At 47.4% G+C, this 25,053-nt stretch overlaps 2 protein-coding genes across 3 annotated transcripts in view; one reads left to right on the forward strand and one right to left on the reverse strand.

The window, feature by feature from the left end:
- Positions 1-1,831: 1,831 nt before the first annotated feature.
- On the reverse strand, positions 1,832-18,756 carry C2H1orf131 (chromosome 2 C1orf131 homolog). Its single transcript, XM_029931287.1, has 7 exons — positions 18,614-18,756; positions 15,967-16,313; positions 5,338-5,394; positions 4,594-4,689; positions 4,375-4,461; positions 3,764-3,816; positions 1,832-2,685 (listed from the first exon to the last, which is right to left on the reverse strand). The coding sequence occupies exons 1-7, from the start codon at positions 18,699-18,701 to the stop codon at positions 2,547-2,549; spliced, it is 867 nt and encodes a 288-aa protein (XP_029787147.1). The 5' UTR covers positions 18,702-18,756; the 3' UTR covers positions 1,832-2,546.
- A 26-nt stretch (positions 18,757-18,782) lies between these two features.
- The window catches only part of GNPAT (glyceronephosphate O-acyltransferase), a 33,808-nt gene continuing 27,537 nt past the window's right edge, over positions 18,783-25,053 (forward strand). Inside the window, exons 1-2 of one of the 2 annotated variants that reach the window (XM_029931270.1) lie at positions 18,783-19,038; positions 22,709-22,792. In XM_029931270.1, the coding sequence (XP_029787130.1) occupies positions 18,961-19,038; positions 22,709-22,792 (162 nt within the window). In that variant the 5' untranslated portion in view covers positions 18,783-18,960. The remainder of the gene's footprint in view (positions 19,039-22,708; positions 22,793-25,053) is intronic. The other variant, XM_029931276.1, reaches the window with a different exon arrangement.

The raw sequence follows: 25,053 nt of genomic DNA on the forward strand, positions 1-25,053 counted from the left end.
TCTGCCACTCTGGGCTGGGACAGGGACACTGGGTTTGATATGCCTACATTGATCCAGCAGGGACGTGGACCACCCTGGGAAGGAGGGGAGGCAATCCGGAAGAAGGCCAACAGCCTTCAGCACTCAGAGTAAGTACTTCCACCTGAAAGAGGATTGGAGGGAGACATCAGGGTGTCCAGCCCCATGCCCCATGTCTACACCGCTCTTCCAAAATTCCAGTGAGAGCAGCTTAGATGAGGAAGGCCAGGGATGCTGGAGCTGGTCTTGGAGCTGCAAGGGACACTTGTGGTCAGCCTCCCTCCTATTCATTATAGACTCCCCTGACCCTCCCCTAGCACCTCTGCTCATCGTGATTGGGACCCTTATCCCTGCGGGCCTGAGCCTCAGGTCACCCAGGGTTGCTGCATTGATCTACTCACCATCCAAATCAGGTGAAAGGAATATGAAGAGATGCCTGGGGGGACCGCCTGGGTGATTTTTCCCTGCCCCACTGGGTGACAGCAGCCTTATCTCCTCTGGATGGTCAAGGGCGGGCCACCCCTGCAAGGTGGTGGCTCTTTGTGCCTGGACAACCTTGGTTCCATGAAACACATGCTGTGTTGTTCCTTCCTTTGGGAAGCAGGGTCCCCAGGTCCACGGGCCCGAGAGCTGTAGGGACGGGAATCTCTAGGTCCCTAAGTGGGTCACTGGGAATAATGGGAGGCAGGGCGTCATGTGGAGCAATGGCTGATCCACCAGACATGTCAGGGGCTGAAGGACACCCCTGTGAAGGGGAGATGGCAGTATGATGACAGCAGGGAAACACGCACCCACTGCACAAAGCCATCGCTTCCCTTCGTGGCTGTTGTCTTAGTCATCACTGTCCTCCTCTGGATGACTGTTTTTCATTGTGGCTTCTCTCCGCTGCTATCTTGCTAGAGGAAACGTCATCAATGAAGAAATTAAAAGCACGGTCTTAAGCCTGCTCTCCAGGCCTTAAAGTACAGGTTTCTCTTAGCCCCTAACATCTGAGGGTTTCTAGAGCCCCCAGGGGTAACAGAACCACTCTTAAGTATTTACTCAGTAAATTAAAAGGTGAAAGCAACATGAGATGAGTGATTTAAACTTAGAACTTGCATGCTTTTCCTGAATGGACTAGCAGGTAGTTCTGGTCCAGAGCCTGGCTAAGCGTTCAGCTGTCTAAGCCTCGAGGCTGGTGGAGGCAGGGGTGGGGTGGGGTAGCCTCAGACCCTGGGCTCTCTGTAGAGAAAGGGACCCAAACTGCCCCAGTCGCTGCTCTGATAGGTCACCTCTAGCTCCTCAGAGATTTCCTGGGGCTTTGTCATGCTTGGGATCCTCTACACCTTTAAAAAAATCAGTCAGGGCACCTGGGTAGCCCAGTTGGTTGAGCATCTGACTTCCGCTCAGGTCATGATCTCAGTTGACAAGTCTAAGCCCCGCGTCGGACTCTGTGCTGACAGAGCAGAGCCTGGAGCCTGCTTGGGATTCTGTGTCTCCCTCTCTCTCTGCCCCTCCCTTACTTGTGTTCTGTCTCTCTCTCTCAAACATTTAAAAAAATTTTTTAAATAAAATTTTAAAAAGTCATTCTTAAAAACTGCCAAAGTAGGTATTCTGCCAAGTACTGCCTTTCAAGATAAACTTGGAAAACAGAATGCTGATTCCACTTTTGCTTCCACTCAGGGCATTAGTGGGCTCCTCACTTGGCAATGGCTTTAGAATCCGGTTCGGAGCCACATAAAAATGTCAGCCATTTTTACCCCTTTGTTTTGACCAAAACCTTATCGTTTGATAAGATTTTTTTATCATAAAGGAAAAAAAATGCCAAAATTGATTACTATCATTGAAGAGTTTTTTTAATGTGTCACAAGCTTTGAGAAGTTCCAGACACTTTCAGTGAGTGCAATATAATTTTAAAAACATGGTTAGCCGCCCGCAGTGATTATTCTGAAGGAGAGGACATTGGCTGACACCCAGGTACGGTCACAATCGCTGCCGTGTGATGTCACAGTCACATACACCACAAAAGCCATGTTCTATCCACACACCGTCTAACCAAGATTTCATACACATGGTAGAGGCTAAAAATCAGAACCGCTTTTCCCACAAAAACAACTGACAATGATCACACATGGTTCTTTCATGACACAGTGACAGGAAACCAGTTTTAGGAAATTTAAAAAGGCAATTTAATGCTAATTATTAGCATTTACAAATCAGTAAATCATTACGTTTATGAAAAGTCATCACAGTGCAGAGGTACAAAACCCCAGTGAAAGCAAATCTAGCGTCAATCTCGCTGGAGAAAATCAGACATCCTTTTCAACAGGCTGGCTTGATAGGCACAGTGCAATCAGCCCTGCCCGCCGCGCACCCATCACCACAAAACACGCACCTCACGTCTGCGAATTTCATTATTTCTGTTTGACGTTTTTTTCCCCTAAGATAGAAAAGCAGTCTATAAAATATGAAATAAATAAGAATAATCTGGAAGTCTCGCAGGGGTCACGTTCCAGTACAACGTTCCTCTCTCTCCATCATGGAGTACTTCACTTAGCCACCCGGGAGGAGTTTATTTTCTTGATGTCAACCTGGCTCAGAATCAGTGTCCCATTTTTGAATTTTCCAACCTGCCCAATCCGTCCACTTGACAAAATGCTGGGAGCTGATTTCTTCTTTTTGGTTTTCCTGCAGTTAAAATCAGAGAAAGGGACTAAAGTTAAGCTTACAAGGAAGGGCTCTCACACCATCAACCAGGCAACCGGGGCCCTGGCCCTGCAAGCTCCAGGTGTCCCCATGTGTGCCATCTGACACCGTCCTACCCAACAACTGCGGGCCTTCACGTGGTCCCTAGAACATGCCGCTGCCTTCCTACCTCAGGGCCTTTGCACCGGTTTCTTCTGTGTGGAATGTTCTCTACAAATCTTTCTAGGCTGTCCCTCTTCACTCAGTTCTCAACTCAGATGTCACCCCCCCCCCCAACCAAGGATGACACTGCGCCCATCCCCAGTGATTCTCTCTTCCAATGCTTTATTGCAACCTCTTCACAGAACCTGCCAGGACCTGACATCCCCTTGCCTACCTGTTCATATATTCTGGAGCGTTTCCTTCACTACAGTGTTCAGTTCCCCAAAGGCAGGGAAGCCGCCAGTGTGACGATGCCTATATTCCTGACACCTAACACACGCGTATGCCTGACACACGGGGGACCCTCAACACAGACATATACAGGCAGAACAGCCAGGTGACGGCACATGCAAGCTCACCAGGAGTCCAAGGAAAAGGCCAAGACAAAGGAAGTTGATTTTGAAACAGTAATTCAAGGGGGGGAGAAAAGCCACTTTTGAACAAAAGCTAAGAAACAAAAATAGAGCAACGACATCGGTGTTTTGTGACTCAGACTGGGGGCCCTGCCTCACGTGGGAGGTCAAGGGACAGGCAACACGGACCCAGCCCGTGCGGACGTATCCCTCTTGGGTCTTTTGTTGGAACGGTCAATCTCAGCTCCTCCATTAATCAGGTGAGGTGTCTGATCTTTGGAGATGGGAGACTGGGGAGAATTCCCGATTCAGTTCTGAGGTAGCTGTTTGATCTCAGGCAATGTCCTACCTCCTTCCTGTCTTTCCCTCATAGGACTTGCTTAGGATACACGAGGGACAGCGAAGCACTCTAAAGGCTAGAAACACCACATAAACTCAAGGTGCTGTTTTCAGGACTGATGGGTATGTCGGATCATACCACCCCAGGACCTGGAGGTATCACTCACCTGTCTTCCTGCCCTTTCCTCTTCTTTTTCTTGAAAATATCTGTGTCCTGGGCCTGATGTCAGAATGTAAGATAATATATGTGTCAGTAATGGGTAATGGAGATGCAGGGAAAGACAAGAGATTTGCGGTCAAAAGCCAGGAAGCCACCATTTAGTATTTTTCTCAAGTAGGCGTACGAACATAAACTTAGTTTCATCCTAAAACTCTTTCAGAGTGTGAAAGGTGGTTCCAGAAAAGACTGACAGCAGAAACACCAACTTATCCATTTTAGGCGAAAGGGAGGGAGTGTAACATCTCTTCCTCAGTGGGTTTTCACAGGTTCTCGTGTTCTACACAACGTAAAATGCAATAGGGGAAAAGATGAAAGCAGCTTGCGTTGCCTGAGTGGCAGGTCGCTATTTCAAAGCGAACCTCCCATGGAAATGTGCCAGGCTGCCTGGCTGGTATCACGGAAGGCAGCTCGTCTGAACAGGCGGAGAAAACGGTCATTTCACTCCGGGTCTCACTGCTGCCTGCACTGCTCTCCCGGCAGCAGGGCCGGCATTCCCCTGTGGCCACCTGCGGCCACCGTTCTGTCCTAGCTTAGGAGTGAAAAGGCCGGTACTCCTACCATTCTCTTTTCTTCTTCTTTTGCCACCTTTTTTTCTTTGATTTGCTCCTGCAGGACCTTGTAATTCACGTAACTATTTTTGGGAGGCTGAAATGAAAGGGAAAAAAAAAGGTATTTTTTATTTTGCAAAGATGTCCCAGTGACCTGTGCCCTGACTTGCCCCGGGCTCTCCCGTTCTCTGTGTCCCGTCCAATGATGGAGGACAGAAGCAGCCCCCACCTTAGCGCCCAGCATTATGGCACGTTCCTGCTCCAGGACTCTTTCCTTTCCTTTTCCGTAACCCCTGATCCCGAACCGGTGCACTTCCAAGCGAGCCTGTGGACACAAAGCAGAATCAGACCCCAGTGTGCTCCAAGGACTCTGAAGAGAGATACACCGCGGGGAGTGACACACGTCAGACACGACGCGCCGGAGCAAGAACTCTGTGGGGCAGCCTGCCCAGCTTTGGGGAGGTCTCCGTTCTCCCACGTCCAATTCTGGACGGTTGACGCAAGGACTTAGCTCCACACAAATTAGCAACAGGATGCAGGTGAAAAGCAGAGATGCTCCCTGAGTTCCCACTCACAGGGGCCTCTGCAAACACTCTCACAACGAAAAGCCAGTCATCACAGCGTTTCAAACGCAGATCTGTGTTTGCTCACTTGTTTACAGACACTGCAGAGGAGGAGGGAAAAGTCGCCAGTGCCCACCCTTAGTGGCTGAATTCCTTCCTCCTGTCGTCTTTCTCACTGTCGTCTTTCTCATCATGCATGTTAAAAACCTAGTTTCGACTACAAAAATACACATCCTCGGCTTTTCTTACTTACTTGGCACTGTAGTCACAAGCCCTCGGGTTCTAACTGACAGCCTAATATTCACCAAGAGAAAGTGAATTAGCTTAACCGCTTACTCAACCACTGGACATGTGTGCATTTTTTTTTGGTGTTATGAAGCTGAAAATATTAACAATTTCAAAACACATACCTTCTCTAAGTTAAATTCTTGTCTCTCCACATCTTTTTCAAGGATATTAGTTTTCGTCTGAAAAGAAAAAAAAATTGTTACTAAGATCATCTGTTACTGTATCATTAGTTTTGTCACCAACAGTGTAGTTATGTTTTTTGTTTTTTAGTTTATTTATTTTGAGAGACAGTTCACATATGTGTGTGCATGAGCAGGGGAGAGGCAGAGAGAGAATCCCAAGCAGGGTCTGATGCAGGGCTTGAACCAACACACCACAGATCATGATCGGGGCAGAGATCAATAGCTCAACCTACTGAGCCACCCAGGCACCCCTGAAACTGGCCCACATGTCTACATACCAAACAATAACACAAGCATGTTGCACAAAAGCCTAATTACCAGTTAATGGAAAAAAAATTTTTAATGTTTATTTATTTTTGAGAGAAACAGAGACAGAGTGTGAGCAGGGGAGGGGCAGAGAGAGAGGGAGACAGATTCCGAAGCAAGCTCCAGGCTCTGAGCCATCAGCACAGAGCCCGATACAAGGCTCAAACTCACAAACCATGAGATCATGACCCTAGCGGAAGTCAGATGCTTAACCAACTGAGCCACCCACGCACCCCTGGATGAGAAAAAAAATTTTTAAATACAAAAATAAAGATGATTAGAGAGCCCAATGTGTGTCTCTCACAAACCACATGTGCATGACGGTTTGGTGTGAGGGTCAAAAAAGGGTGTCTGAGCAGGGATTCTGCAGGGTAACATTATATTTGAATAGTTCTCTTCTTTCTTCTTCCCATCCAGCCATTCAAATAATGGCTAACAAAACTCTTTTGACTTGAATATTTCAGGAACATCAGATTTCTAGAATGGCTAATACTGGGGCACCTGGGTGGCTCAGTTGGGTAAGCGTCTGACTTCGACTCAGGTCATAATCTCACAGTTTGTGGGGTTGAGCCCCGTGTTGGGCTCTGTGCTGACAGCTAGCTCAGAGCCTGGAACCTGTCTTCAGATTCTGTGTTTCCCTCTTTCTCTGACCCTCCCCTGCTCATGCTGTCTCTCTCTCTCAAAAATAAAAACATTAAAAAAATTTTTTAAAAGACTTCATTTAAAAAAAAAGAAAAAAATAGAATGGCTAATACTTCCCAACAGAAAATAATGACACTACAGATGCCTTCAAAGTACGTGACTCTTTACATGGATAGATCCATTAGCTATGGTTACTGGCCCACAGAATTGACCAGAAGCTTGAGATTTTAAGGAAAGGTACTGTTACATCTGGTTAACAAGAGCAGTCACTACTCAACTCCGGCTGCCAGGTGTGGACCAACGGGAAGCAGGCTCTAAAAAAGAAAAGGCACTCTTGTCCCTCAGAGGACAACAGTAAAGACAGATGGAGGGCTGGCCGGCTGCTCTGCTCCTAAAGGGGACCACCTGCTAAGTGGGGACTAGCAGGTAGCACCATGCTGAGGGGTGCTAGAAACACTGCAGTCTACTGGTCTCTGGTCTCTCCTTCTCCAAACGGGAGCTGTCTGTATTTCAGCTCGTCCTGTCCACCCCCCCATCCCCCACTGCCCTGTGTTTGGAATGTGTGGGTCAGTCAGTGACTGTTTCCACAGATGACAGCCTCTGTCTCCACGAGGCCACCTACTGAGCCCACAGACAGGTTCTTACCATCAAAGTGGATCGAGTGTGCAGTGGTAAATGTTAGCAAGGTCTGGTAAACAGGAGGACGTGGCCAAGGCTGAGAAGTAACAGCCTCCCGGCGGGCACCACACCCCTGTTCACCCGCTGTCACACTGCACACGGCTCTCGGAGGCCTGCGTACTGACGGTGACAGACAGAGCACAGCACCGCCAAGGATTCTGGAAGCATGCAGCCTCGTTCTGCGCTCCCAGTCACAATAAATGCACCTCCCATGTTACTTTATCAAGATTCCCGACTTTCATTACATTTACGATCTTCTTCAATCATGTATTTCACAGAATCAAATGCTTTAATTAAGGACACCAGGCACCTCCATTCATTTATCCCAGAAAGTCTTACTTCCTGCTCCACGACTGGAAAAAATTCTACATTGACCTTGAAGTTAAGAACTCTTTTCCATTGGCGTGTGCATCTAATCTACTTAAATGGTGAACACTGATACCACTTTGAAAAACAAATGGCTTAAATCTTAATGATTTCAGGATCATCTAGATCCTCAACTACAAATTATATGTTAGAAAGAAAACCGCCTGGGTGGCTCAGTCAGTTGAGGGTCTGACTCCTGTCTCAGGTCATGATCCCAGGGTTATGGATCAAGCCCCATGTCAGGCTCTGCGCTGAGCATGGAACCTGCTTGGGATTCTGCCTCCCTCTGTCCCTCCCCCAGCCCTGACCCTCTACCCCACACATGCTCTAAGATAAAATTTAAAAAGAAAAAAGAAAAACTGTATGCTGTTCACAGATCTCCAAAATCCAATGACACATTTACCTCCATTTCTAAGTATTTAAGTAGTTCTTTCTTTCTTCTGTCCCATCCATCCAATCAAGTAATGGCTAACTAAACTCTCGACCAAGCGGTTTCTAGAAGATCAGCATGAGGAAGGAAGTGCTGTAGTGCTGTAACAAAATTCTTGGTCACCTGTGTCTGCTACAGTCCCTGTGGCACTGAAACCCGAGGCTGGCGGAGAAACTGACCCACAGAGGACAGGGGCGCGGATTCTGCCGTCCCTGCTGCCCCCAATGCCAGTCCCACAGATGACCATCTGCATGCGGGCCTCGGTTCATTTTGGCTATAAAGACGCCTGGGCCGAGGGGCTGTGGAGACCGGAGTGGCGGGCCTGGCCTCAGAGATGATCTTGCTGTTCCAAAGCCCTGTGTAACGTGTCACTAGAAACATCTCAGTTTTGTAGTCATTGATGTGTTTGAGAAAAGATCTGGATTCTAGATGCTTATTTATTTTTTTATTTTTATTAAAAGAATTTTTTTAATGCTTATTTATTTTGAGAGAGAAAGAGCACGAGCAGGGAAGGGGCACAGAGAATACAAAGCAGGCTCCATGTTGACAGCAGAGAGACCGACGTGGAGCTTGAACGCATGAACTGTGAGATCATGACCCGAGCAGAAGTCAGAGCATAACGGACTGAGCCACCCAGGTGCCTCCCACACACACCGAGATCCTTGTTAACAATAAAAGTAAACATCTGGAAAATAACTCTTAGCGAATTATTTTGTAATGTTGAGTCTATAGGCATGACCTCACCCATATCTAACTTTTATTCACAGCTTTAAAGCCACCTCAGCACATTATTCATAACATACTGCCTGATTTAGAAACAAACGGTGGCTGGGGTACCTGGGTGGCTCAGTCGGTTAAGTGTCTTTGACTTCAGCTCAGGTCATGATCTCACTGTTCGTGGGTTCAAGCCCCGCATCGGGCTCTGTGCTGACAGCTCAGAGCCTGGAGCCTGCTTCGGATCCTGTGTCTCCCTCGCTTTCTACCCCTCCCCAACTCATGCTCTGTCTCATTCTGTCTCTCAAAAATAAATAAATGTAAAAAAAATTTTTTTTTAGAAACAATCAGTGGTTTTCCCCATTGCAGTAGGAGGCATAGCACCTGCAGGCAATACTGGGTCCACTTCTGCTTCGAGGCCTCACTGCCCACCTGAAGCTAGGCAGGCCACGTGACTTCTGTAGCCAAAGTGTGAGCAGAAAGGAAGTGTGCCCTTCCACATGGAGCCTCCACCAGCCATCCATGGACTCCCCTTCTTCACCAGAGCAACTAAGAACCTTCCAGATGGTGCAGTCCCTATAATCCCGGGTCCCTAGCTGAGCATGGTGTGGAGCAGAGCGGTCCGTCCTTGCCAATCCCAATGGATGTATAAAAATAATTAACATTTGGGGCGCCTGGGTGGCTCAGTCGGTTAAGCCTCTGGCTTCGGCTCAGGCCAGATCTCACATTCGTGGGTTCAAGCCCCACGTCAGGCTCTGTGCTGACAGCTAGCTCAGAGCCTGGAGCCTGCTTCAGAATCTGTGTCTCCCTCTCTCTCTGCCCCCTCACCCCCATGCTTTGTCTCTCTCTGTATCAAAAATAAATAAAATACTTTTTAAAAATAATTAACATTTGCCTTTGAACCCCTGAGATGGAGGGACTGTGCTATTAAAGCACAGCCTAATCTACCTTGACCAGTGAAGTCTTACTGTCCCACACATAGGAAAGAGACATGTCTGCAGATTTTGAGAACTTGCACATTAGGGTTATGAAGAAAGAAGAATGCTATAAAAATAAGAAACAGTTTGGGAGAACTGCACGGGGGCGACGGGGGCGACGGGAAAAGGCCCGCAGTCCCCCAGGCTCAGTGAGCTTGTCCATGGGTTCACGTGCCAACCACTAGTACTTTCTCCCGCACTGGTGAGATTCTTTAATTCCGTCAGTTACACTGTCCGGCCTTTGTCCAACTAGAGAGCAGCTGGGGAAACAAACACTCTGGTTTTAAAATGCAGGCAGTTCTGGGCCGCCCAGGTGGCTTAGTCAGTTAAGCATCCAGCTCTCAATCTTGGCTCAGGTCTTGATCTCATGGTCGTGAGTTCAAGCCCCACACGGGCGTGGAAAAAATATAAATATGTGCATTTATAGTATATATCTATATACTGTACAGTGTATGGTATACGTCTGTATAACTATTTATAAAAATATAATAATATATAATTAAAGTGCAAGCAGTTCTGAGAACATCAGGAAATATATTCCTATCTTCCGAGGATAAATTACTTCAATTATGTAACCATCTTCCTTCCACCTATCTGACACTGGATCTCCCAAAGAACAGGGGAGTGGAACAATGTGCAAGGGCACCCTGGAGTGCGGAGGAGCAACACCTTGGGGACAGGTCTTAGCAGCGAAGATGCTGGGCAGCTGTGTTACTCAGGACAAAGGACAAAGAGCCTAACCTGACCTGTGTTCCTTTTCTGGCGTGGCAGTTAGGTAACATAGCTTTCACCCGGCCGGAATCCCTGGGGTCCGACCCTGAGCCCTGGTACTGCACGTCCATAATCCTCTGCGTGGAATCCTTAGAAAATTAAGATGTTTTCACATTTTAGAAAGGTAATATCGTGAATATACTGAATGTTATACATCATTTCCAGTGGGGGCCAAGATAGCAACCCATAATCCATTAAGCACATTCTTATTTCTGTAGCAGGATCTATGAATATTCATGCCAAATGTGACCAACAGAAGTAATTCTGAAGTTTCATCTGAGTTCAGGTGAGGTTTTGCTGCCAAATTAATCTATCTGCAGCAGACTTCAAAATAAAACAGGTAACTGTGACTTTCAAAGCTCTAGGGTTCTGGGATTGCAGGTATGGAGCAGCCGACTGTTTACATGCAGGCAAATTATCTTCACCTCTCTAGGTATCAATTTCCTCTATGACACGAAGACAGGGCGCATGAATTGTGAGGATTCAGTGAGATGACGAATTAGTGAGCAGAACTAAGCACTTGTGGTACGCAGTAAGCACCAGTGAATCTTTGTTATTATGAGTCATTTGCCACCTACTCAGTAACACTCTACATGCACCTGGGTCCAGGCCGCAGGAACGAACAGCCCCTTCTGATCTAGAGTCCACTGTCCCATTATTTCTATTCTCTTTCTTACTCCTTCTCTATGGAGGCCAGCAGGGAGGCTAAGGCTCAGGACAGGGGCCGATGCTCAGGGTGGAACACTAGAAAGACATATCCCAGTGAGCCAAACAACACGTGGATCATTTTCAGCCACACCCAACACTTTCACTTCTCAAGACCTTTCCTCACAGGCAGCCTCACACCCGTTCAAGAGTGGTTCACGTACTCATTCCTCACATCCCAAGTCAGGCCACCCATCCTGAGCGGGGACCATGGCGCGGAACTCCTGACTCAGTCCCTGCAGGCCTCTGGCTACTGCTCCCCTATAACTGAGTTGCCATACAGAGGCCTGACGGATGTTTAAAATGTTGAGTCAGATCACCTTGTACCCTTAAAATCTGCCGGTGGCTTCCCACACACTTTAAACTGAACGCCAAAGGCCTGTGCCTGCTCCGCAGCTCACACCGTCCCCTCTGTCCTACCGCACTGGGCTTCTGGCTTCTGGAACACATTCGGCCTTCTCCCGCATCCGGGCCGCACCGGTGCGCTGGTGCTGTGTACTCTCTGCCTGCATTAGTCTTCTGGCTCCCTTCTCTCACAAGCTTTGGCACGGTCTCCTTGGCTTCTCCTGAGACCTCCCGCCCACTCTACTGAAAGGAGGTTCTGGCTATTTTTGTCAGTCAGAAGTTTTATAACTTTGTATTTATTTTTGAGAGAGAGAGAGACAGAGCATGAGCATGAGCATGAGCATGAGTGGGGGAGGGGCAGAGAGAGGGAGACACAGAATCGGAAGCAGGCTCCAGGCTCTGGGCTGTCAGCACCGACATGGGGCTTGAACACACGAACTGTGAGATCATGACCTGAGCCGTCGGAAGCTTAACCAACGGAGCCACCACGCAGGCGCCCCAGTTTATAACCTTTTAATTATATTATTAATTTACCTGGGGTCCGCCTGACCTCACCAGTGGAGAGTATACTCCATGAGGGCAGAGGCTTCTCTTTCATTCACTGTTGGATCTCCCGGGTCTGACAAACAGGAGGCACCCTAATTATGTGTGGAATAAATAAGTACATAAGTGATCTTTTACTACTATTTCCTGTTAAACTACTTCTATAGTCGCTGCTTTACAAAAGGGATATGACTAAGAAGTTCATCTGTAGGTTAGACATCTGGAATGGGTAAAATGTCATATAAATGGTGGCCAAGTTCCCAGATTAACCCATTAAAAGGGGCACCGTCAGCGGGGAGGGTTTCCTCACATGGCCAACAGGAAAGCCTCCCATACCAGCTATAATCCAACTCAATTCTGACCCTGTCCACCTCGAGACAGCACCACGTCGCACAGCCGAAGGGCTCAGTCCTACAAGACTGCCCCTCACTTCACGTGCCGCAAGCCCAGGTTGTTACGTGTACTTAGGACCGGCCACCCACAGGTTAGAAGACCCCACGACCCCTCCCTTGGGTTTGATGAATCTGCTGGAGTGGCTCACAGACCTCAGGAAACTGGTCTCACTGACTAGATTGCTGGTTTATTACAAAAGGATGCAAGTCAGGACCAGCCAGATGGGGGAGACGTGTAGGGTCAGGCAGGTGGGGCAGGACCAGGCCCTCCCATGTCCTCTCTGGGAGTGTCGCTCGCCAAGCACCTCCACGTCGTCGCCAACCCACAAGCTTTCCAAACCCTTTTGGGTTTATAGAGGCTTTACGACATAAGTATGATGGATTAAGTCACTGCCCATAGGCAATAAAGTCAACCTCCAGCCCTCTGCCTCTCCCCAGAGGTCAGAGAGACTGGACTGAAAGTTCCAAACCTCTTGCCAAGTGGTGGGTTCACCTGGCAGCCTATCCCATCTTCAGCCCTGCCAACTCACTCATTACAAAAGACACCTTTACATTTCTTATCATGTAGGAAATTCCAAGGGCTATAGGGGTTCTGTGTCAGAAACAGGGGACAAAGAAAACATAACTAGAAATATATATACATACACACATACATATACATACACATACATACACCAAGTATATGTATATATATTTCCTTACTATAAATCACCATCCACACCATGAAAACCTGTTTCAACACACAATGCAGTTTAATCACAGTATTTATGGGATTAGCCTAAGCTCTAGGGAAAGAAGATCACCTCCTGGGTTCGGGCAGGGCCAGCTGGGTTGTCAAACTGGTTAGTACCTCTCGAACATTCTCCAAAGATGACCGGCTGACCCCAGGCTGGCTATCATTATTTTATTATACTTCTTTGCCGATTCCGTTGTCTGTTAGAACTGTCCCACAATGACCTGTAAGCGTTGAGAGAGCAGGGCCACGACTACCTTTACCATGTTGTACGAACTCTTAGCATAGCATCGTGTATCTTAATTACTCCCAACTGACGGACTATTCCTTACCGGGCATTCCCTAGACCCAGGATATGCCGTTAATAACTGGTGTTATATTGGTTAGCATTTATTTACATGTTGCAATGCCGAACAGCCTAAAGTCTTCTTACAGGCATATCCTGTGTTTTTGTTGTGTTCATATTCTGTCCCCTTAGCCAGACACATTCATGTTTCCAAAGAATCAATTTTAGGGGTGCCTGGGTGGCTCAGTTGGTTAAGCATCTGACTTCAGCTCAGGTCATGACCTTGCGGTTCGTAAGTTTGAGCCCCGCATCAGCCTCTGTGCTGACAGCTCAGGGCCTGGACATTGTTCAGATTTTGTGTCTCCCTCTCTCTCTGCCCCTCTCCAGTGCACTCTCTCTCTCAAAATTAAATAAACATAAAAAAATTCAAAGGATCAATTTTAAGGAGGAAAAAAGGGAAGAACGGCCAAGAACGACTGAGAAATTTCATTACGGTCAGAAAGTCCAAAATGCTGAATGAGCTGAGGTTCCTGAGAAAAGCCAACGACAATGAAAAAGGGATCAGTCGGAACAGGAAGAAAAAGAATCCAACAGCCCACTGCAGATGATCTATTATTAAGAGACGGAGAACTGCATTCATTCAATGCTAACTTTTTTTGTCCTTTCTACTAGAAAACTTTCCATTCTAGAAAGGACACAAGCAGGGTAAGAGGAAACAGAAGACTGAGACCCCTGAGGAAATGAGGGAGAGTACTCAAGATGCTTTGTTAAACTCTCCAAATGCAGAATTATCTATACCGCAAAGCACTGTTTCCCAACCCTTCTCACTGCGTGGCATACACAGAAAATTTTATTATTTGTACGGCGTACTGGGGAACAGTGCAGTGATACTGGTCCCTTGTAAGCTTCCCTGGCTGGTCAGCTCGGCGGTGCTGGCTGGCTGGCTGGCTGGAGGACCACGGGAATCCGTTTCCTAGCCCACCTCTAACAGGTCCCAGTGTCCCAGTGTTTGGAGTAACAGCTGGGAACTGACCGAGAATCCTAAAATAAAGGTAGATGATTACAAAAAGCACTAATCTTTGAGGAAGACATCCTGGTGAGCACCGTGACATGAAGTGCTACCTGAATTCTAGGAAAGATTACACAGATGGTTTTTAAACCATAAAAAAGACTTGGTTAGCACTGGACACTGGCGCATGCACACACATGTTCGCCAAGAACCACAGCAGCCTGACTATCTTTGAATTGTGGTCTCCAAAAAGACATGTCCGCGTTCTAGATCCCCAGAATCAATGAATGGATCTTAATGGGGGAAAAGGGCCTTTGCAGTGTAATTAAGCATCTCATGAGGAGACCCATCCTAGATTTCGGGTGGACCCTAAATCCAATGACAGCTGTCCTCTGAAGAGAAACGCAGAGGGAGATCTGAGACTCAGACAACAGAAAAGAAGGCCATGTGCAGACAGAGGCAGAGTTTAGGGAGATTCGGCCCCAGGCCAATGAACACTTAGAGCCACCAGAAGCTGGAAGAAGGAAGGAAGGATTCCCTTTCAGAGGGGGAGGTGCCCAGCCAGCCAGCACCTTGATTTGGGCCTTCTGGTCTCTAGAACTGTGAGAGAATAACTCTCTGCACAGCAGCCCTAGAAACGAATACAATCCCCTTTTCCTCTTTAAGGTAGACAGAAGTTTCTAGGACGTGAGGAATGCGACAAAAATAGAATACCTGAATTTCTGCAGTGATATTGACCAAACCATGACGCTATCCTTGTGGGAAAAACTGGGTATCTCTCCTGGACTGAATTTTGGGTGAGACTTCCAAATTCCATCTGAGATTACTCCTCAGTGAACTCAAACTGCTTTCCGTCGGAAGGGAAGTTCCTAGAGAGACAGCGGTTTTCTCTATTTTGTTCAATGCTATAACCCAGTGCCTGAAACAGGAGCCAGAAATAGTTGCTGAATGACTCCGTTTTCTGAGCGCACCATCAAGCAGAAGCCCTGGGTGCATAAGTCACCTTGGCAGGCTTACCTGTTAAACTCAGCGTATTCCTCAGAAAGTCTTGTTTTCATAAGACTTTCATCAGCTCCGGGGAGCTGACCAGTTGGGATATTGTCTGAGAAGAGTGTTTTTGCATCCCAAGTCCTTGAGCTGAGCCACGCCAGGTCAGCCCGGATAGTTTATACTAACCGTGGGATTTATGGGGAATACGTACTTGTTTTCTGGGGGCCTAAGAGCTTTAATACCTAAGGTCAGTCTGTATGTCTACATGACCTACCCCCCAATAAAAACCCAGACACCCAGGCTGGAGTGACCTTCCCTGGTCATCAACACTTCCCACCTGCTGTCACAAGTCACTGTGGGTGGGGGTAGGAGAGAGGGAGAGAGAGAGAGAGAGAGACAGCACGAGCAGGGGAGGGGCAGAGAGAGAGGGAGACACAGATTCTGAAGCAGGCTCCAGGCTCTGAGCTAGCTGTCAGCACAGAGCCTGACGCGGGGCTCGAACCCACAAATTGTGAGATCATGACCTGAGCTGAAGCCAGATGCTTAACTGACTGAGCCAACCAGGCGCCCTGGGGATTACATAAATAAATAAGAATTTTCACAAAGGAACAAAAAGATACTTCTCTAAAACTGCAAGGTCGGGGTGTTCGACACATAACATTTAAACTAACCAACTCATTACCTGTGTGTTCTCATTTGGATCTGGCTGCTCTTTCCTTTTTTTACTTCTGCTGTGAAATTCTATCACTTGTACTTGGTCCCTGCTGTTCTTCGGAGTTGAGGGAGAGGCCGCAGCACTGGGGACATCTGGTCCTGAGGCAGAGCTGGTGGGGGTCACGGCAGGAGGACCCCGCAGCTCTTCCCTGAGTTCCCTGAAGAAGCTGGAGGCCGTCTTCCTTTGGCTTCTCACAAGAGACCCGGGTAGGGGAGCCGGGTCTGCCACCAAGGCCCCTGAAGTCCCTACATCTCTCTTCTTGTTTTCTCTCTTCTTTCTGATCCTTCTCTGTTCTGCCTCATCTTCTGTCTCTCCTGTTTGTTCAAACACAGAGTGGAAAAATAAAGATTTTCGGTTCTAGCGAATGATAGGAAGGCACTTGTACCTATGCCACAGCTATCGACACCCAGAAATACAAAGAAAAGAATGATTTATTTTCCTTCAAATAAGGTTGTGTTTGCACAATTCCTAGACTCCAAAACGCATGGGGCACCGGGTGGTTCAGTCGGTTAGCCATCTGACTTTGGCTCAGGTCATGATCTCGCAGTTCGCAGTGAGTGTGGGCCCCGCATCAGGCTCTGTGCCGACACCGAGAGCCTGCTTCGGATCCCCTGCCTCTCTCTCTCTCTCTCTCTCTGTGTCTCAAAAATAAACATTAAATGAAAGAAAAGAATCCAAAATACAACACCCCTTCCTAGGTTACTATGTTCACACCTTTGACCCTTGCAGAGCAGTAAGTTCTCACCTTGGTCCGTACTAAAAGCAACATCAAAGGCAATAATCCCAGGGAATGATAATCCCAGTTGGCTCATGCTTTGTGCTGAAAATGTCTGCCACTGCAGCTGATGTTTTGTTTTATTTTTAATTTTTTTTATGTTTATTGATTTTTGACCGAGAGACAGAGTGCAATTGGGGAAGGGACAGAGAAAGAGCGAGGGAGATACAGAATAAGAAGCAGGCTCCAGGCTCTGAGCTGTCAGCACAGGGCCTGATGTGGGGTTCAAACTCACAAACCACAAGATCATGACCTGAGCTGAAGTCGGCCACTCAGCCAACTGAGTCAACCAGGTGCCCCAGTTTTATTTTGCTTTTTTTTTTTAACAGTTTCTAGGGTTATGGGTAGGTATCACAGTCTTCCTAGTTTCTTTCAGTTATGAATGAAGATAAATCTAAGACAAGTTAACACAATTCGAACACATCTATTTTCTACTAAATCCCCTGTTATCTCCTCTGTGTCACCTGTTCGATTCGGATCAGTCACCTAAGGTTCCCACAAGAATCCCAGGCCTTGTTACCCGCCGGCAGGACAAGTATCACAGAGCTCTTTAAAGACCTGCTGATCATTTATGTGGGCTTTGATTAAGCAGTCAACTAAACTTTGGCATTACAGACAAAAAACTGAGCAGTTACAGCTCATGTCTTAAGAGCCCGCAGCATTATTTCAAGCCCAAGTTGGCATGAACTATACTTAGGACTCGGCAGAATAGTCTTTTCCTCTAGATTTTAAACTTCTCAAGGCCAGAGCCCAAGTCTTCTCTGTCCTCCAGTATTCCCAAGGGCTCAGAGATGCTCTGCCCAGTGTACAAATACAGGGAGTGTACATACCAGCCAGTCCGGGGATTGGAAGGAACCCAGTCAGTGCAAATTAATAGCTGGTGAGCTCCAAGAAGTATTTAACCTCTAATGCTGGTTTCTACATTTGCAATAATGGGAGTAATGACAGTATCAAGTTCACTGGGTTGTGAAAATTAAATGAGTCAATACATAAAAAATATGGAGCACATGGTAAAAATGCTATACTGTTGGCTACTGTTCTTACTGCTTCAATAAGTTGAGAAGTTTGAGCAATGGCTCCAAACTAATCTAGCTTTTGCAACATCACCTTAAAAATTTAAGAAACGGTTGCTCCTTAAGGGCCCTAACGTCCAATTCTCTGTGCAGGAACAAGGGATGTCATCTTCCCTGGAGCAAGTTCTTCATTCAGTATGTGGAACTGTGTTCCTACCTAAGGAGGTGCTGGGCGGTTGCCAATCTCTAATAACTTTTTTTTTAATTTCCTTTACCTCAATCACGACAAAGGAAGGAGAACACAGGCTGTCCAACTTAATTTAGAAAAGGCTGCAGCGAAAAGCTTCACGCGAAAACGTTCTCTGTGGTCCGTGGGGGAGGAACACACAGAAGGATGGGGCGCCAACGTGACAAGGTGCTACCAACGCACCAGGGTCACGGGGTTCGGGGTGGGGGTGTCTGTGGGGGCAGCGGGCTTCCCAGAGGGCCGGGAAATGTGAAAGGGTGTACTATTCTGAGAGCCCTTTAAGCCTGAAAGCCTTGGTGCTCATGATGAGAAACTAGGTGCTGCCCACAGTCAGGAGTGACTTGGAAGGTTGGATTCGTGAAAGTAACCACAGAGCCTGATGGTGGGGCGGGAGAAAGGGGGAACTCGGTCGCAGATGTGTGCTGCACCCGTCGTGGGCACCGGGTCGGCAGAGTGAGGGGTGCTCCACGTGCAAGAACCTTCCGCCTTGAATGCCGAAGGCGACCCAGTTCGCATGGCACAGCAGACACCGCGGCTGCCACTCCGCTCTCCACGTGGGTTCCGAGGCCCCGCACTCACCGAAGTCGTAGAGGTTCCGGAGCAGAGCGTCCAGAAGCGTCTGAGAACCCGGAGGGGCGGGAGACCCCAAGCCCGGCTCCTGAGCCATCGCGGGGCCGCCGGGCCGCTCTCCTCTCGGCGCCCGCACTTCCGGGTTCCGATGCGGGGCGCGCGTGCGCGTCGCAGGTCCCGGCGGGGCTTCCGTCCTGGTTAAGATGGCGGCGCCCGGGGTCCTGAGGAGCGACCGCAGAGGGTGCCGCCGCCCTCTGCGAGGTCGGGCCGCCCTGCGCGGAAGAATCGCCCCCCGCAGCACCACCGCCGCAGCCTAGTAGAGAATTTCGGGCCCCGCCCGGGACGGTAGCCGCACCATGGAATCTTCCAGTTCATCTAACTCTAGCTTCTCCGTGGGCTCCGCCAGTCCCGGCGCAGTCGTGCTCCTCTACTCGGTAGGCGGCCTGGGGAACGAGGCCCGGGGCGGGGCCCCGAGGGAGGACCCCACCCTGCGGGGCACGGCCTCCGACGGGCCGCGACCCCCGGCCCGAAAGAGTGGGGCCCAGGGTTGCCGAGGAGGGGTGAAGTGGTTGACTTGGTTTCCAAGGCAACGGTGTGTCGCTACAGGTGCAAACGTGTGTGTGCTTTTAGAAGTTTCTATGGGTGATGGTTCCTTCTCTTCCCCTCCACCAGGCACGGGGCCCTCGGCGAGCCCCTGGCCCCGCGGTGAGGCGTGAGAACGGGATCTCTTCGTCTCTAGCGAGGGCTGCCTTTTGGTTAAACCGGAGAAACCTGCGGTTCTGACCCGGCCTGATAGTCGGCATGTGGCTCCCCACCCCGCCCTTTTGGTGCCGTGATGTCCCTGGGAGAAAAGTATCTGGCTTATATGTGGGCACAGAGTTTGTAATAAGACCTCAAGTTTTTTAAAAATAGGACGACTGGGAACTTCTGGAAAAATGTTACTCCTTTTTTGTCTTCCGCCCGTACTTTTTGCAGAAGTTAGTTTGGAAGACCGCTGATACCACCCAGCCTCTGCAGCCTGCCTTCTAGCCCCTGACCCTCTCTCCCTCTCCTGATGTTCGTTGATCCTTTTTGACAACAGAATATTGGTCGCTCCCTATTTTATGAAGAGATTAGGAGGTGAACTCTTTGTAATTCTCAAGATTGCACAGTTCTGGGGCAGCTGATTTTTTTTTTCTTAACCACTAAATTAATTTTTATCTACTTTACAAGGAAATGCAAGAATGCATTTTAAAAGCATGTTACTGTGTCCTGGAGATTAGTGCCAGTTTCTGATTTAAATGTAATGGTTGTTTGTGTAGGAAGGTCGTAACAGAGAAAAGATAAAACAACAAGATAAACCGAAAACTCAGTTTCAAAAGAGAAGATATATAGAGGGCTGCCTTCAAATTGGGACACCAGCATTCCTGGGAACATGGGGAAACTTCTCTTCCCTCCATGTGGAGAGCTCTGGGCCTATCATTGCTGTCAACTACCCACTTCTGTGAGAATTATTACTTAAACCTCTCTAGTTATTGACCTTCTCACCCCACGAATTATTTTGACCTCATTTTCTGACTCTGCTCTTCCAGACCAGGCATGTAGAGAAGCAGGTCGATGTGTGGATCCTGACTCACCATAGGTAGCTTTTTCAGCCCTAATCTGGTTTGTGAATTGACCTCAATTTTGTGCATGCATATTAAAGGAAAGAGTTGGTTTTTTACTTCCCCATTTACTGATGGTTCTTTTTGATAACACTTCTGTCAACTTTTTCACATGGAAAATTAAGGCAATTGTATGAGTTTTTTCTACCTAGGAAGCTGGACAGAAGCCTTGACAACTCTCATAACTTCATAGTCCTTGTTCTCAGATAACCTGAACCTTTTCTTACTGTTTCAGGCTGTCCTTATTTCTTCAGCCACACTGTTCTTGTGCAATCCTCTAAAGTGAGAGTAGTACTTAGAGATATTTAAGATAATCCTGATTGCAACAGACACTGCAGCACAGGTTACGTACAGCGTCCTAGTCATTATTTTCAGCGTCGAGATATGGAAGTTAAAAGCCCTTGCCTCCGTGGACTTGAAGTTATGAAAATAAACAATTACAATTAAGTGAAATAAGGGTGTTGATCGAATCATCCACAGCCTGTTGTGGAAGGAATGATAAGGAGCACCTCTCCTGTGGGCGGGGGGAGGGGCTCAGAGAAGACTTAAAAATTTTTTTTAATGTTTTATTTATTTTTGAGAGAGAGAGAGAGACAGCTTGAGCAGGGGAGGGTCAGAGAGAGAGGGAGACACAGAATTCTGTCTTCCGCAGGCTCCAGGCTCTGAGCTATCAGTACAGAGCCTGACACAGGGCTCGAACCCACAAACTGCGAGATCATGACCTGAGCTGAAGTGACTGAGCCACGCAGGCACCCCACAGAGAAGACTTTTAAGAGAAGGTGACATGTGAGCTGAGTTTTTGAGGTGTGAATGGGAGATGAATGAGAGGAAGACTGGCCTAGGCATCCGTGCAGGAAAGCCACTCTCTTGAATGTCTGGGAGAACCTAGTAGTTAGGTAAGGGCAGAATAAAGGAGACATGGGAAATAAAACTAAGGAAGTGGGCAGAAGGTGTTTCCTAAGGGGATTTTATATATCATGTTTAGCACTCTTAAGAATAAAGTCTTAACTTTCTAAGGGAACCTTTAAGGATGATCGGATTTGTGTTTTGGCAGTCTAAGAAGACTGGGTTTCTGGAGTGGTTATTTGTGTGGATAACCTTCACTTAGGAGAGACTGTAGAAGGGGGATCTGATAGGAGAGCAACCGAACTCGGTTGCTGTAATCCAGAGAAGTGATCAGAGCCGGAGGCAGTGGCAGTGAGCCTGGGGAGAAGGGAGGTGGGTAAATTGTTGTGATATATAGGACAGTTGAATGCAGTGGAGGCAAAGGAGGCTTCTGTGATTTGGCACCTGGGCAGATGTTGCTGATAGGAAATCTGTGGAGAGGAACAGGTTGTGTCAGGGTCAGGTAATAATTTCAATTTAGGCTGTGTTCAGCTCCAGAGGCGAGTGATAGAATTAATGATTTGTAACTCGTGGATTACTAGGTTATGGACCAGATATCTCACCGGGTGTTTGAGAGATCTCCAGATAGTGTTAGAAATATGGTACCAGAGCAAAAGAGGCAGGTCTAGCCTAAATATATGGATCTGTCAGGCATGAGCAAGTAAATTGTATCTGAAGCCATAGGTCTGCCTGAAACCTTTCCGTGAGACCAGGGAATGAAAAGAAGGCTGGGATGGATACTTACTGGTGTAGCTGGAACCCAAACTATGTCTTCCTGCTGGAGTCCAAATGAAAAATCTGGACTGCTTACAATGTCCTACAAGACTACATCATTGCTGCCTCTCTGATGCTACTAATCTTGCTCATTGGGCTTCAGCCAGTGGCCTTCTGTTTCTCAGACAGTAAGCATGCTCTCTCCTCAAGAGTGCCTCCAGTTTCCTCTGTGTGACTTGCTGTTTTTCCAGAAATTTGCATTGCTTCCCCCATCCCAGTTCAAATATCACCTCCCAGAGAGGCCTTATCCAACCATTCAATGTGAAGTAGCTCTCCAGTCGCTCCCTCTTGTTAGTTACTGTTTATATTCACTTTTCCAGTGTTCTGGTACTGTTTGTCTTGTACCGACTCTCAAAGTTGACTGTTAATATTTCATGACGTTTGTAGAGACCATTGTTGACACAACCATTGTGAAAAGTGAAAGATTGGCTTTTGTAAGTTTACAGTTAAATAAATTCTGCTAAAAACAGAAGTAATAAATTCCCCAAATGCAGCACTCCCTGATTATTTCACTAAATGTTACTGTTATCTACACTTTTGAGGTATTCATGTCCATCAGACTGTAAAATGGAGATCCTGTGTATTAGCGGCCACTGCCCATCTCTGCCCCACTCTCCATCCAGGGAGCTCAGGTTGGCAGCTTGGAATCCGCCAGGGGTCTCTCATGGTCAAACATTCACCAGCCTGCCACTTGGAGTATGCCTGAGCGAACTTGGGTTTTTTGTTGTCTGTCTGTCCTTAGGGCAGCGTAAGCTCCCTTAGTACATGTTCTTTGTCTGCCTTCTTCCTGTTTTATTCCCAGCCTGTTGAACAGCGCCTGGTACGTCGTGGGCTCTCCCTAACTGTCTGTGGAATGAATGGGTCCTCCAGAGCCGTCGAAGAGGAGGTACAAAGAGAAGCTTGTTTAGCTACAAATAAGGAGGGGCTGCTGTAAAAATTAAAAGAGAGAAACAATGACGGGCGGTTGGGGGGAATAACCTAAACTTTTCTTGGGCTCCTCTTTGTACCATGCCGCTAGATGAGTAGCTGTGTAAATAGAGTTATTTCATGGTGGTAAATGCTTCTCCATCCCGTATAGGAAAGGCCAGCACATGAGTAGTCAACTAGCTGCATATAGGAATCACTTGGAGTTCTTTTAAAAATAATTCTGATGCCCAGGTACCATTCACAGACTAATTAATCAAGAATCGGGCACCTGGGTGGCCCAGTCGGTTAAGCGTCCAACTTCAGCTCAGGTCATGATGGGTTTGAGCCCTGCGTCGGGCTCTGTGCTGACAGCTCAGAGCCTGGAGCCTACTTCAGATTCTGTATCTCTCTCTCTTCTCTCCTACTTGTGTTCTCTCTGTCTACCAAAAACAAATAAAACATTAAAAACATTTTTTTAATTAATCAAGAATCTCTAGGGGGACCTGGGCATCAGCATATTTTTTAAGTGCCCAGGTTATTTTCCTGTTGCAGCCTGGGCTAAAAACCACTGGATTGGACATCAAGGTAGGACCAGATTGGGAGCAGTTTGAGCTCTAGCCTCTGAATATCGGGGAGCCATCAGCAGCAGGGCTCAGGAAGTGTCATCATTCAGTCATTTATTTTTTTGCTCTACAATGATTGAATTCCTACTAGGAACCGGAATACAAAAACATGCGAGCTACATGACCTATGCCGACACGAAGTTTGTAGTCTTGCAGGGGACATACCAGTCTGGTTTAATGAAGTATTTTAGATGCTGTCATGAAAGGTTCAGTCAAGAATCAAAGGAGAAGATGATCAGTCTAGGATGAGGGGAGAGTCAGGAAATGGTACACAGAGGTAAACCGGAGCTGTGGTCGATGGCTCAGTGTTTCCAGGTGAACAGTGTAGAAGGGTCTCCCTCCCTTGTTCCCCATCTCTCTCCCTCTCTCTTTGTATATGGTTACTTATTCTTAAATATTTTCTATATTCTTATGTCATATAAAAATATATAAACATTATAAATGCCTGTACATATGTATGTACATATAGAGAGGGTGGGAGTGGGGAGAGGGAGAGAGAGAGAAGATAATTTGTTCCAGTCTCTTTCTCTTCCCACTCCCAGGACCACTAAGTGGGAAGTCCCTAAGTTCCCTTTCATCCCTAAAATTGTATAATGTATAATGCCAGTTTGTTACAATTTACCAGGTCTGAGTCTGTCAGTAAGCTCTATATTATTTTACTAATGATTAAGAGTGTGGCATGTTACAAGGACAGAGTTTTACAGCAGAATCTCAGCAGTTAGAAGATTTTTCGTCATATATTCTTTATACTTTATATGTGTGGGCATAGCAGTGTTTGTGTTGCATATTTCACATGTTTTATATGCTACTCTTTTGATACTGAAACTCCTCATAAATGCTCTTTTGTTTATATTCTCATTATGCCAAGTCATGTTCTCAGTTTAACATTCTGTACTCTTCTCTGTCACTTCAGCATTTAGTCATTCAGTTCTGCTCTCTTCCACACACAGCTAGGTGTTGGGAAATACAAAGAAGGCCTGTGTTTCCTGTGTCTTCAAGACACTTGCATTTTAGTAAAGGCGACAGACGTGCGAGCGATTGGAGCGTTACAGGTGCATATTATAATTGATGGAGGTACCGCGTAAAGACGTCCTGACGGGGAAGGTGGAGTAATCCATCTGGGCAACTCAAGGAGAGTTTTCTCCGAAGAGTGGTGCCTGAGCAAGGATGATGGAGGAACAAAAAAGCCTTCGAGGCACAGAGATGACCATGTGCAAAGGCCCAGAAACATGTCAACAGTTGTGTTGGGGAAACGAAAATCACTTGCCATAGAGTAGACCTTAGCACAGTGGCCAGTGAGTCTGGAGAGGGAGGGACAGGCCAGCTCATAGGGCTGTTCATAGAACACCAGCAGTGGCTTAGGTCTTAATCTAGATGAGGTAGGGAGTCAGTTGAGTATTTTAAGCAGGGAACAATTTGGTCAGAGTTGTGTTTTGCAAAGAGCACAACAGCATGGAGAGTAGAGTCAAAGGGCCAAGGAGCCCATGGGAGGAGGCTACCGTGATAAAACGCACAGGCTGGACCCGTGGCTGAATGGATGTGCTACGTTCTTAAAAGGCTACCTTACCGCTCCAGTGGGTTGCGCATAAGGGAGAGGGAGGAGGGAGTCTAGAATCTA

This window comes from Suricata suricatta, chromosome 2 (assembly GCF_006229205.1).
Source record: "Suricata suricatta isolate VVHF042 chromosome 2, meerkat_22Aug2017_6uvM2_HiC, whole genome shotgun sequence".
Lineage (NCBI taxonomy): Eukaryota > Metazoa > Chordata > Mammalia > Carnivora > Herpestidae > Suricata > Suricata suricatta.

What these genes read in the sequence shown, in the direction of transcription:
- C2H1orf131 (XM_029931287.1), bottom strand. Translation starts at nt 18,701, where the DNA reads ATGGCTCAGGAGCCGGGCTTGGGGTCTCCCGCCCCTCCGGGTTCTCAG. An exon ending in CCGGAACCTCTACGACTTCG is followed by an intron (nt 16,314 to 18,613) that starts GTGAGTGCGGGG and finishes TTGAACAAACAG; the next exon opens with GAGAGACAGAAGATGAGGCA. An exon ending in ATCCAAATGAGAACACACAG is followed by an intron (nt 5,395 to 15,966) that starts GTAATGAGTTGG and finishes TTTTCTTTTCAG; the next exon opens with ACGAAAACTAATATCCTTGA.